The 14,120-nt window shown below is 35.3% G+C and overlaps 1 protein-coding gene across 3 annotated transcripts in view; it reads right to left on the minus strand.

Moving 5' to 3' along the window:
• Positions 1 to 14,120, minus strand: part of LOC135131081 (uncharacterized) — a 782,641-nt gene that overhangs the window by 323,332 nt on the left and 445,189 nt on the right. For all 3 annotated transcript variants that reach the window (XR_010280867.1, XM_064058612.1, XM_064058611.1), the window contains exon 5: positions 495 to 539. Coding sequence is in view for 2 of the 3 variants with exons in the window: in XM_064058612.1 (XP_063914682.1) it covers positions 495 to 539 (45 nt within the window). In the remaining variant the exon portion in view is untranslated. The remainder of the gene's footprint in view (positions 1 to 494; positions 540 to 14,120) is intronic.

Consider the following 14,120-nt stretch of genomic DNA (forward strand, 5'->3'; position numbering starts at 1 on the left):
GTATTAGTAAAACTAACACTATTTCCAAGTGACTTCACAGCGGAGACAAGTTTTGTTAGCCCTTAGGTTTATCCTTTAGTCCCTGCTGTAAATGTGTCCAATAAGATGACTCTACAGGTAAGTACAGTTATCTTGATGGACACATTTACGATACATTTGTACAGGAGTTAAGTACTACAACTAGCTGTTAACAACGAAATTGAATACTTTTCAAAAAACTGGGTGTTCTCTTCTCATCACATATTACAATCAATTGAATCTACAGGGTGCGTCACTAATTATTAGAAATATAAAAATAGTGAAAGGCGAAACTTGTATGAACTACACACTCAAATTAGTTTCAATTGTACAGAATGAAACAACCAATATATTGTTTCAATTTTCGAAATTTCAGGATTTTGAAATAGAACACTGTGTATTTTATTAATGCATCTTGTTCTGTTTTTTGTTCTCTTTATTTTGTTATATGTTGCAATGATAATTTTTATTCTTACCTTTTCCGGTGGGTTGGTCGAGTCCACAGAATTTCCATAATCCCTCTGTAACAAAAAAAAAAAAATTGACAAATGATGGCTTGCATAATTGATATGAAAAAGGGAACGTAAATTAGAGTTGACGGCAACCTGTCAAACAAAGACTTCGTTGTAGTGGAACTGTATGTAAATTATCACATTGTTACATAGGGTAGTAGTAAATATATTGATTATCTTATAACATAACTAACCACTGTCCAAACTTTACAATTCAACGCATGCTCTTTTGATGGCAGATCCTGTAAGCGATCTCTGATATTCTGATTAATACTGCTGTCGGATAACGATGTATTCATACAATTATTATTTATCTTTATTAATGGAAATAGATTAAACGGAAATACTTTGCTAGTAAACAAGTCAATGAACATGCGTTTTTTTTTTTTGTATAGTGGAAACAAGCAGTTTTTTTAGAGACTTTTATTTGTCGTTTATTTATAACAGGGTAATTATTTTCCGAGACTATGACAGATAATTGACATTTGACTTGACAAGATTTCTAGACAGTAAGGCGTCCCGAGATCCTTTCGCATTTTAAGAAACAAATACTAGGACTATTTCAACTTCTCTTCAAAAGGGCAGCTCGAGATTTTTAAAGTTAAAAAAAACATTAGGGAACTTGGGGATTGTTTAATATTTTAGCGAAAAAAAAACAACATTCATTCTTTAAGTTTCTTTAAAAAAGACAGGTTCTTTCGTATTTTAGAAAAAAAAAACATTAGGGAATCCAGAAATTCTATCGCATTTTAGCAAAAAATAACGCAAACGGCCATAGATTATTTAAATTTCTCTTCATAAGAGGACCCCTAGATTCTTAAAGTTAAAAAAAGCACAAGGGGACCACAGGATTCTTTCACATTTTAGCGAAAAATAACACTAGGAAACCTCGAGATTCTATAGCATTGTAGCAAAAAAAAAACACACGGGGTCCGGAGATTAATTAAGTACTCTTCAAAAGGTAACTCCGAGATTCTCAAAGTTTAAAAAAACATGTAGGGACTCCGGAATTATTTCACATTTTAAGGAAAAAACCTCAGCTGCCGCAATCCTCTAAAAAAAGATTCCTTGACATTTAGAAAAAAATTACACTAGTGAAGTCCAAGATTCTGTGACATTGTAGCAAAAAATAAGACAAGGGACCCGAGATTATTTAAACTTCTTACCAAAAGGGGACCCGGAGATCCTTAAAGTTAAAAAAAAGAACACTAAATGATCTCGGAATTCTTTCACATTTAAGGGAAAAACCCAGCCCCCCCCAAGATTCTTTCAGTTTTTCTGAAGAAAAAAACCACACATTAGGGGACCTCCAGATTTCTTCGCATTTTAGAAAAAAAAATTACATAAGGGAACCCCGGAATTCTTTCACATTTTAGAGAAAAACACCTAGCCCCCAAGATTTTTCAGCTTCTCTAAAAAAGGATATTAGGGAACCTCTAGATTCTTTGGTATTTTAGAAAAAGTAACACTAGGGGACAATCGGATTCTATGGCATTGTAGCAAAAAATAACACAAAGGACCCCGAAATTATTTCAACTTCTCTTCAAAAGGGGATCTCGAGATTTTTTAAAGTTAAAAAAAATTATCAGGGAACTCCGGAATAGTTTAAAATTTTAGGGAAAAAAACCCAAACTCCCCCAACATTCTGTAAGCTTCTTTAAACATTAGCAGACTTTCAGATTCTTTCGTATTTTAGAAAAACGAAATTCTATCGCATTGTAGCAAAAAATATCGAAAAAGGCCATAGATTATTTAAACTTCTCTTCATAAGAGGACCCCGGGATCCTTAAAGTTAAAACAATACAAGGAGATCCCAGGATTCTTTCATATTTTAGTGAAAAAACCATAGATCCCCCCCTGAGGTTCTTTCAGTTTCTCTAAAAAAACATTGGCAGACTTCCAGATTCTTTCGTATTTTAGAAAAACGAAATTCTATCGCATTGTAGCAAAAAATATCGAAAAAGGCCATAGATTATTTAAACTTCTCGTCATAAGAGGATCCCGGGATCCTTAAAGTTAAAACAATACAAGGAGATCCCAGGATTCTTTCATATTTTAGTGAAAAAACCATAGACCCCCCCGAGATTCTTTCAGTTTCTCTAAAAAAAAGGCCTCAGGGGATCCCCAAATTCTTTCGTATTTTAGAAAAAAGTAACAATAGGAAATCTTGAGATTCTATACCATTGTAGCAAAAAATAACACAAAGGGCCCGGAGATTAACTACTCTTCAAAAGCGAAATCCGAGATTCTCAAAGTTTAAAAAAAACACAAGGGAACCCCGGAATTCCTTCACATTTTAGGGAAAAAAACCTAGCCCCCCCAAGATTTTTCAGCTTCTCTAAAAAAGGATATTAGGAAACCTGTAGATGTTTTGGTATTTTAGAAAAAGTAAAACTAGGGGACAATCAGTTTCTATGGCAAGGGGCCCCGAAATTATTTCAAGTTCTCTTCAAAAGAGGATCTCGAGATTTTTTAAAGGTAAAAAAAAATTATCAGGGAACTCCGGAATTGTTTAATATTTTAGGGGAAAAAGCCCAAGCTCCCCCAACATTCTTTAAGCTTCTTTAAAAATTACATTAGCAGACTTTCAGATTCTTTCGTATTTTAGAAAAACGAAATTATATCGCATTGTAGCAAAAAATATCGAAAAAGGCCATAGATTCTTTAAGCTTCTCTTCATAAGAGGACCCCGGGATCCTTAAAGTTAAAACAATACAAGGAGATCCCAGGATTTTTTATATTTTAGTGAAAAAACCATAGATCCCCCCCCCTGAGATTCTTTCAGTTTCTCTAAAAAAAAAGGTCTCAGGGGATCCCCAAATTCCTTCGTATTTTAGAAAAAAGTAACATTAGGAAATCTTGAGATTCTATATCATTGTAGCAAAAAATAACACAAAGGGCCCGGAGATTAACTACTCTTCAAAAGGGAAATCCGAGATTCTCAAAGTTTAAAAAAAACACAAGGGAATCCCGGAATTCTTTCACATTTTAGGGGAAAAAACCTAGCCCCCCCAAGATTTTTCAACTTCTCTAAAAAAGGATATTAGGGAACCTGTAAATGCTTTGGTATTTTAGAAAAAGTAACACTAGGGGACAATCAGTCTCTATGGCAAGGGGCCCCGAAATTATTTCAAGTTCTCTTCAAAAGAGGATCTCGAGATTTTTTAAAGTTAAAAAAAATTATCAGGGAACTCCGGAATTGTTTAATATTTTAGGGAAAAAAACCCAAGCTCCCCCAACATTCTTTAAGCTTCTTTAAAAATGACACTAGCAGACTTCCAGATTCTTTCGTATTTTAGAAAAACGAAATTCTATCGCATTGTAGCAAAAAATATCGAAAAAGGCCATAGATTATTTAAACTTCTCTTCATAAGAGGACTCCGGGATCCTTAAAGTTAAAACAATACAAGGAGATCCCAGGATTCTTTCATATTTTAGTAAAAAAACCATAGATCCCCCCCTGAGATTCTTTCAGTTTCTCTAAAAAAAAGGCCTCAGGGGATCCCCAAATTCTTTCGTATTTTAGAAAAAAGTAACACTAGGAAATCTTGAGATTCTATATCATTGTAGCAAAAAATAACACAAAGAGCCCGGACATTAACTACTCTTCAAAAGTGAAATCCGAGATTCTCAAAGTTTAAAAAAAAAACACAAGGGAACCCCGGAATTCTTTCACATTTTAGGGAAAAAACCTAGCCCTCCCAAGATTTTTCAGCTTCTCTAAAAAAGGATATTAGGGAACCTGTAGATGCTTTGGTATTTTAGAAAAAGTAACACTAGGGGATAATCAGTTTCTATGGCAAGGGGCCCCGAAATTATTTCAAGTTCTCTTCAAAAGAGGATCTCGAGATTTTTTAAAGTCAAAAAAAATTATCAGGGAACTCCGGAATTGTTTAATATTTTAGGGGAAAAAACCAAAGCTCCCCCAACATTCTTTAAGCTTCTTTAAAAATGACACTAGCAGACTTCCAGATTCTTTCGTATTTTAGAAAAACGAAATTATATCGCATTGTAGCAAAAAATATCGAAAAAGGCCATAGATTATTTAAACTTCTCTTCATAAGAGGACCCCGGGATCCTTAAAGTTAAAACAATACAAGGAGATCCCAGGATTCTTTCATATTTTAGTGAAAAAACCATAGACTCCCCCCCCTGAGATTCTTTCAGTTTCTCTAAAAAAAAGGCCTCAGGGGATCCCCAAATTTTTTCGTATTTTAGAAAAAAGTAACATTAGGAAATCTTGAGATTCTATATCATTGTAGCAAAAAATAACACAAAGGGCCCGGAGATTAACTACTCTTCATAAGGGAAATCCGAGATTCTCAAAGTTTAAAAAAAACACAAGGGAACCCCGGAATTCTTTCACATTTTAGGGAAAAAAACCTAGCCCCCCCAAGATTTTTCAGCTTCTCTAAAAAAGGATATTAGGGAACCTGTAGATGCTTTGGTATTTTAGAAAAAGTAACACTAGGGGACAATCAGTTTCTATGGCAAGGGGCCCCGAAATTATTTCAAGTTCTCTTCAAAAGAGGATCTCGAGATTTTTTAAAGTTAAAAAAAATTATCAGGGAACTCCGGAATAGTTTAATATTTTAGGGGAAAAAAAACCCAAGCTCCCCCAACATTCTTTAAGCTTCTTTAAAAATTACATTAGCAGACTTTCAGATTCTTTCGTATTTTAGAAAAACGAAATTATATCGCATTGTAGCAAAAAATATCGAAAAAGGCCATAGATTGTTTAAACTTCTCTTCATAAGAGGACCCCGGGATCCTTAAAGTTAAAACAAGACAAGGAGATCCCAGGATTCTTTCATATTTTAGTGAAAAAACCATAGACCCCCCCCCCCTGAGATTCTTTCAGTTTCTCTAAAAAAAAGGCCTCAGGGGATCCCCAAATTCTTTCGTATTTTAGAAAAAAGTAACACTAGGAAATCTTGAGATTCTATATCATTGTAGCAAAAAATTACACAAAGGGCCCGGAGATTAACTACTCTTCAAAAGGGAAATCCGAGATTCTCAAAGTTTAAAAAAAACACAAGGGAATCCCGGAATTCTTTCACATTTTAGGGGAAAAAACCTAGCCCCCCCAAGATTTTTCAGCTTCTCTAAAAAAGGATATTAGGAAACCTGTAGATGTTTTGGTATTTTAGAAAAAGTAAAACTAGGGGACAATCAGTTTCTATGGCAAGGGGCCCCGAAATTATTTCAAGTTCTCTTCAAAAGAGGATCTCGAGATTTTTTAAAGGTAAAAAAAAATTATCAGGGAACTCCGGAATTGTTTAATATTTTAGGGGAAAAAGCTCAAGCTCCCCCAACATTCTTTAAGCTTCTTTAAAAATTACATTAGCAGACTTTCAGATTCTTTCGTATTTTAGAAAAACGAAATTATATCGCATTGTAGCAAAAAATATCGAAAAAGGCCATAGATTCTTTAAGCTTCTCTTCATAAGAGGACCCCGGGATCCTTAAAGTTAAAACAATACAAGGAGATCCCAGGATTTTTCATATTTTAGTGAAAAAACCATAGATCCCCCCCCCCCTGAGATTCTTTCAGTTTCTCTAAAAAAAAAGGTCTCAGGGGATCCCCAAATTCTTTCGTATTTTAGAAAAAAGTAACATTAGGAAATCTTGAGATTCTATATCATTGTAGCAAAAAATAACACAAAGGGCCCGGAGATTAACTACTCTTCAAAAGGGAAATCCGAGATTCTCAAAGTTTAAAAAAAACACAAGGGAATCCCGGAATTCTTTCACATTTTAGGGGAAAAAAACCTAGCCCCCCCAAGATTTTTCAACTTCTCTAAAAAAGGATATTAGGGAACCTGTAAATGCTTTGGTATTTTAGAAAAAGTAACACTAGGGGACAATCAGTCTCTATGGCAAGGGGCCCCGAAATTATTTCAAGTTCTCTTCAAAAGAGGATCTCGAGATTTTTTAAAGTTAAAAAAAATTATCAGGGAACTCCGGAATTGTTTAATATTTTAGGGAAAAAAACCCAAGCTCCCCCAACATTCTTTAAGCTTCTTTAAAAATGACACTAGCAGACTTCCAGATTCTTTCGTATTTTAGAAAAACGAAATTCTATCGCATTGTAGCAAAAAATATCGAAAAAGGCCATAGATTATTTAAACTTCTCTTCATAAGAGGACTCCGGGATCCTTAAAGTTAAAACAATACAAGGAGATCCCAGGATTCTTTCATATTTTAGTAAAAAAACCATAGATCCCCCCCTGAGATTCTTTCAGTTTCTCTAAAAAAAAGGCCTCAGGGGATCCCCAAATTCTTTCGTATTTTAGAAAAAAGTAACACTAGGAAATCTTGAGATTCTATATCATTGTAGCAAAAAATAACACAAAGAGCCCGGACATTAACTACTCTTCAAAAGTGAAATCCGAGATTCTCAAAGTTTAAAAAAAAACACAAGGGAACCCCGGAATTCTTTCACATTTTAGGGAAAAAACCTAGCCCTCCCAAGATTTTTCAGCTTCTCTAAAAAAGGATATTAGGGAACCTGTAGATGCTTTGGTATTTTAGAAAAAGTAACACTAGGGGATAATCAGTTTCTATGGCAAGGGGCCCCGAAATTATTTCAAGTTCTCTTCAAAAGAGGATCTCGAGATTTTTTAAAGTCAAAAAAAATTATCAGGGAACTCCGGAATTGTTTAATATTTTAGGGGAAAAAACCAAAGCTCCCCCAACATTCTTTAAGCTTCTTTAAAAATGACACTAGCAGACTTCCAGATTCTTTCGTATTTTAGAAAAACGAAATTATATCGCATTGTAGCAAAAAATATCGAAAAAGGCCATAGATTATTTAAACTTCTCTTCATAAGAGGACCCCGGGATCCTTAAAGTTAAAACAATACAAGGAGATCCCAGGATTCTTTCATATTTTAGTGAAAAAACCATAGACTCCCCCCCCTGAGATTCTTTCAGTTTCTCTAAAAAAAAGGCCTCAGGGGATCCCCAAATTTTTTCGTATTTTAGAAAAAAGTAACATTAGGAAATCTTGAGATTCTATATCATTGTAGCAAAAAATAACACAAAGGGCCCGGAGATTAACTACTCTTCATAAGGGAAATCCGAGATTCTCAAAGTTTAAAAAAAACACAAGGGAACCCCGGAATTCTTTCACATTTTAGGGAAAAAAACCTAGCCCCCCCAAGATTTTTCAGCTTCTCTAAAAAAGGATATTAGGGAACCTGTAGATGCTTTGGTATTTTAGAAAAAGTAACACTAGGGGACAATCAGTTTCTATGGCAAGGGGCCCCGAAATTATTTCAAGTTCTCTTCAAAAGAGGATCTCGAGATTTTTTAAAGTTAAAAAAAATTATCAGGGAACTCCGGAATAGTTTAATATTTTAGGGGAAAAAAAACCCAAGCTCCCCCAACATTCTTTAAGCTTCTTTAAAAATTACATTAGCAGACTTTCAGATTCTTTCGTATTTTAGAAAAACGAAATTATATCGCATTGTAGCAAAAAATATCGAAAAAGGCCATAGATTGTTTAAACTTCTCTTCATAAGAGGACCCCGGGATCCTTAAAGTTAAAACAAGACAAGGAGATCCCAGGATTCTTTCATATTTTAGTGAAAAAACCATAGACCCCCCCCCTGAGATTCTTTCAGTTTCTCTAAAAAAAAGGCCTCAGGGGATCCCCAAATTCTTTCGTATTTTAGAAAAAAGTAACACTAGGAAATCTTGAGATTCTATATCATTGTAGCAAAAAATTACACAAAGGGCCCGGAGATTAACTACTCTTCAAAAGGGAAATCCGAATTTCTTAAAGTTTAAAAAAAACATAAGGGGACTACGGGATTCTTTCATATTTTAACGAAAAAACCCTAAGGGCCCCAAGATTTTTTTCAGTTTCTCTAAAAAAAAAAAGATATTAGGGAACCTCCGATTCCTTGGTATTTGGAAAGAATTACACTAGGGAACTCCAAGATTCTGTGACATTGTAACAAAAAATAACACAAGGGCCCTGAGATTATTTAAACTTTTCTACAAAAGGGGACCCGGAGATACTTAAACTTAAAAAAAAAACACTAAGGGATCCCGCAATTCTTTCACATTTAAGGGAAAAACCCAGAGCCCCCAAGATTCTTTCAGTTTTTCTAAAAAAAAAAAAAACACACATTAGGGGACCCCGAGATTTTATCGCATTGTAGCAAAGATAACACAATAGGACCCCGGAATTCTTTCACATTTTAAGTAAAAAACCCAAGGGCCCTCAAGATTCTTTCAGCTTTTCTAAAAAAAAAAACATTAAGGGACCTCCACATTTTTTCGCATTTTAGAAGAAAATAACATGATAATAGCGGATAACTAGATCCTATGGCATTGTAGCAAAAGATAACGCAAGGGGCCCTGAGATTATTTCAATTTATCGCCAAAAGGGGACCCCGGGATTCTTTCACATTTTAGGGAAAACCCAAGGGCTCCTCAACATGATTTAAGTTTCTCTAAAAACAGACATTAGGGGACCTCCAGATTTTTTCGTATTTTAGAAAACATTGTAGCAAAAAATAACGCAAAAGGCCCATAGATTGTTTTTTAAACTACTCTTCAAAAGAGGACCCCGAACTAGAAAATCTGGAGATTCTATAGCATTGCAGCAAAAAAATAACACAAGGGACCTGGAGAATAGCAACTCTTCAAAATGGGACCCCAGGATTCTTTTATATTTTAGAGGAAAAAACGTATAGGTTTCTCTAAAGAAAAGACCTTAGGGGACCTCCAGATTCTTCACATTTTAGCAAAAAATAACACAAGGGGCCTCAAGATTATGTAAACTTCTCTTCATAAAAGGACCCCGAGATTCTTAAAGTTAAAAAAAATCCAAGGGACCCCAGGATTCTTTCACATTTTAGGGAAAAAGCCCTAGGGCGCCCAAGGTTCTTACAGCTCCTCTAAAATAGTAATTTACGCAACTAGTTCGGGATAGCCTGCTTCCCGCATGAACGCTTGTTTGAGGCACGACCGAAGGGAGTGCCGCATTTGCGTGAATGCGGGAAGCAGGCTCACGAACGTGTTGTGTACAATATTTTTTGCGACGAATAAACCTTTAAACTGAAGAGATTAACTGTGAGTTATTTATAAACAACGCCATTGACAGCGCCGTCAACACGTCACAATGTTGACACTACCCGAGTATTTTAAGGTTATCATGGCAACGGGAAGTTAAATGCACGTGTGCGGGAAGTTCGACCTCCCGCACTCTGGTGAATGCGCGAAAACTATCAAAAAAGGTCATGAGTGCAAAAAAAATATTAGAGAATCCCCGATTCCTTCGCATTCAGAAAAAGTGACACTAGGGCACTAGGGGATCCCAACAGTATGTGGCATTGTAGCAAAAAATAACACAAGGGCCCTGATATTATTTAAAATTTTCTACGAAAGGTGACCCGAAAATTCTTAAGGTTAAAAAAAAAACTAGGAGATTTCGGGATTCTTTCACATTTCAGGGGAAAAACCCAGGGCCCCCAAGATTCTTTGAGCTTCTCTAAAAACATACATTAAGGGACCTCCAGATTCCTTCGTATTTTGAGAAAAAAGTAACATTAGAGAACCCCGAAATTCTATCGCTTTGTAGCAAAAATAACACAAGAAGAGCCCGGAATTCTTTCACATTTTAGTGAAAAAAACCCTAAGGTTCCCCAACATTCTTTCAGCTTCTCTAAAAAAAGACATTAGGGGACCTCTAGATTCTTGGGCATTTTAGAAAAAAATAACACTAGGGGACAACCAGATTCTATGGTATTGTTGCAAAAAATAACCCAAGGGGCCCTGAGATTATTTCAACTTCTCTTCCAAACGGGATCTCAAGATTTTTAAGGTTAAAAAAAAACCCTGGGGACCCCGGGACTCTTTCACATTTTAGGGTAAAAACCCTAAGGTTCCCCAACATTCATTCTTTAAGTTTCTCTAAAAACTAACATTAGGGAATCCCAAAATTCTATCGCATTGTAGCAAAAAGTACCGCAAAAGGCCCACAGATTGTTATTTAAACTTCTTTCACAGGAAGACAACGGGATTCTTTCAGTTTCTCTAAAAAAAAGACCTCAGGGAACTCCCAAATTTTTTCACATTTTACAAAAAAAATATCACTTGAAAATCTCGAGATTCTATAGCATTGTAGTAAAAAAATAACACAAGGGACATGGAGAATAGCAACTCTTCAATAGGGGACCCCAGGATTTTTTTATATTTTAGGGGAAAAAACGTATAGGTTTCTCTAAAGAAAAGACCTTAGGGGACCTCCAGATTCTTCACATTTTAGCAAAAAATAACATTAGGGGACCTCAAGATTCTATCATATTGTAGCAGAAAATAACACAAGGGGCCTCGAGATTATTTAAACTTCTCTTCATAAAAGGACCCCGAGATTCTTAAAGTTAAAAAAAAATCCAAGAGACCCCAGGTTTCTTTCACATTTTAGGGAAAAAGCCCTAGGGCGCCCAAGGTTCTTTCACCTCTTCTAAAAAAAAAAAAAAATATTAGGGGATCCCCGATTCCTTCGCATTCAGAAAAAGTTACACTAGGGCACTAGGGGATCCCAATAGTATGTGGCATTGTAGCAAAAACTAACACAAAGGCCCTGAGATTATTTAAACTTCTCTACAAAAGGGGACCCGGAGATCCTTAAGATTAAAAAAAAAACACTAGAGGATTCCGGGATTCTTTCACATTTAAGGGAAAAAACCCAGGGCCCCCAAGATTCTTTGAGCTTCTCTAAAAAAAGACATTAGGGGACCTCTAGATTCTTGGGCATTTTAGAAAAAAATAACACTAGGGGAAAACCAGATTCTATGGTACTGGAGCAAAAAATAATACAAGGGGTTCCGAGATTATTTCTACTTCTCTTCAAAAGGGATCTCAAGATTTTTAAGGTTAAACAAAACCCCTGGGGACACTGGGACTCTTTCACATTTTAGGGTAAAAACCCTAAGGTTCCCCAACATTCATTCTTTAAGTTTCTCTAAAAAATAACATTAGGGAATCCCAAAATTCTATCGCATTGTAGCTAAAAGTACCGCAGAAGGTCCATAGATTATTATTTAAACTTCTTTTCAAAGGGAGACAACGGGATTCTTTCAGTTTCTCTAAAAAAAGACCTCAGGGAACCTCCAAATTCTTTCACAGTTTAGAAAAAAATAACACTAGGAAATCTCGAGATTCTATAGTAATGTAACAAAAAATAACACAAGGGACCCGAAGATTAACAACTCTTCAAAAGAGGACACCAGGATTCTTTCACATTTTAGGGGAAAAATCTTAGGGGCCCTCAAGATTCTTTCAGTTTCTCTAAAAAAAGACCTTAGGGGACGTCCAGAGTTTTCACATTTTAGCAAAAAATAACACAAGGGGCCCTGAGATTATTTAAATTTCTCTTCAAAAGGGGACCCCAAGATGGTTAACGTTAAAAAACACTAGGGGGCCCCACGATTCCTTCATATTTTAGGTAAAAAAACCAGGGCTCCCCAAGATTCTTGCGCATTTTAGAAAAAAATAACATTAGGGAACCCCAATCTTCTTAACCTTTAAAAAAACACTAGGGGATTCCTTCACATTTTAGATAAAAAACTCTAAGGCTCCTCAAGATTCTTTCGTATTTTAGAAAAAAATAACAGTAGGGAACCCCGAGATTTTTGACGTTAAAAAAAAACACACTAGGGAACCTTCAGACTCTTTCACATTTTTAAGGAAAAATCCCTAGGGCCCCCACAATTCTTTCAGTTTCTCTAAAAAAAAAATATTAGGGAATCTCCAGATTCTTTCGTATTTTAGAAAAAAATAACACTAGGAGAATTCGAGATTTAGCAAAAAATTACACAAGGAACCCCGAGGTTATTTAAACTTTAAAGAGAACCCCAAGATTCTTACAGGTTCTTAAAAAAAGAAAACGGTGGGGGCCTCGAGATTCTTCCACATTTTAGGGAAGACAAGGGCACTTGAAAACACAGAGATTCTTTCAGTTTCTTAAAAAAAAATCACTAGGGGATCCCGTGTTAATAGTGAATCATCGTATTTGGTTTTCATAACATCCCGGTGTTTTAAACACTAGGAAATTATCTCTTGGCTAAATACTAGCTCCGCGCTAGATCCCATATTTTTCCTAATTTTGAAGGACGACTCCACACACCAAAATAATACAACAAAGATCAATCGTGTGAATGTAATCTTTATAACGTAATATATTATTACGAAAAAAATATAGATATATTTGGAGCATGATTGTGAATTATTATTAGCCGTTTATTTATAACAGCGTAATTATTCTCAGAGAATAAATAGGCAACCGAAGATACTTTAAATTCATCATTATTGTCTTAAATGCAGTCGGGTTGATTTTTTCCGGTTTATTGTTATTTAATCTTTTGAGAAAAATCAGTTCATTTCAGAACTAGTGTGTGAGTTTTACTGCTTCCGACATTTTTTCAGAACAACATAAAATATTCATGGTAATGTTTCGAAACGATATAAAATTAGATGGAACTCGCCAGTATTTATTTAGTACTTAGGTATGTATGGAAAATGAAATTTCGAGAAACTTAACACTCACAAAACACAAGAATGTGGACTTCAGAAAATCCACACTTCTTCATTGAGTCGTCCCAATATCCCCAGGAAGTCGACCAGAAAGAATTATTGGTCTGATTTTTTTATGGCAAAGCGTTTCTTAGTGTTTTAACAATACGATAAATGATGTTTTCAGAAAACATAAATGCTGTAAGATAGCGAAACGAAATTTTAACTTAAATCAACTAGATGATGATGAGTAATTTATGGTTACTTCGAGCAGGATGGTGCCACTGCTCATATAACGGAGCAACAATAGATTTTTTGGAATTTTTTTTTTGGAATGAATTTAATGACCATAGGATTATTAGTCGCAATATACCACAATATTTACAAATTTTTTTAATTTCAAAAATAACTTTTAAACACAAAACACACAAATTTGCAATTATTTATTAATTTTGTGTTAAGCAGATTTGCACTAAATAATAAAATTATTATTTTCCTTTTTCGCTGGTGTATTTTGCAATGCTCGAGTTATTGGCCTTAACAAATTATTTAATTATTATTTTTATTCGACAAAGTCGTCTAATAGTTCACCCATCTGACATTTGACTCCCCCTCCCCCCGGCAATGCATCTCGCGAAAGTTTATAGCGCGTCGTAAATACACGAAAAAGGCCTAGGGTTGTCTCTGCTGTAAATTACTGATGCGATTTGTGTTTTTGACAGTCGCGTTTTTCTCCTCTGGGGGTGACTGCATGTGTTATTGACTGGAGGATATGTCGTAAATATTGTTTGGATGCGCGGTTTATGAGAGGTATTAATTATTGACTCCTGGAATCGTTAAGTTGAATTATTGCAGTCGTATAAGCCTGTTACTGTTGTGCTCGTGGGGTTGTCGCCGGTGATGATTTTTTCCATTTTCGGTCGCCTGGTGGACGAATTTATGACGTTGTGTCTGTTGTGATGGAACGCGAGTTTAGTTGTAGTGATGACACCAGGGTTTTTTATTTTTAATTTCCGCTTTATTTAAAATTGTGGATTTAGAAATTTCACGATAGGTACA

Source organism: Zophobas morio, unplaced genomic scaffold (genome assembly GCF_036711695.1).
Source record: "Zophobas morio isolate AGI-343-1 ecotype UQ-CSIRO unplaced genomic scaffold, CSIRO_AGI_Zmor_V1 ptg000018l, whole genome shotgun sequence".
Classification (NCBI taxonomy): Eukaryota; Metazoa; Arthropoda; class Insecta; order Coleoptera; family Tenebrionidae; genus Zophobas; species Zophobas morio.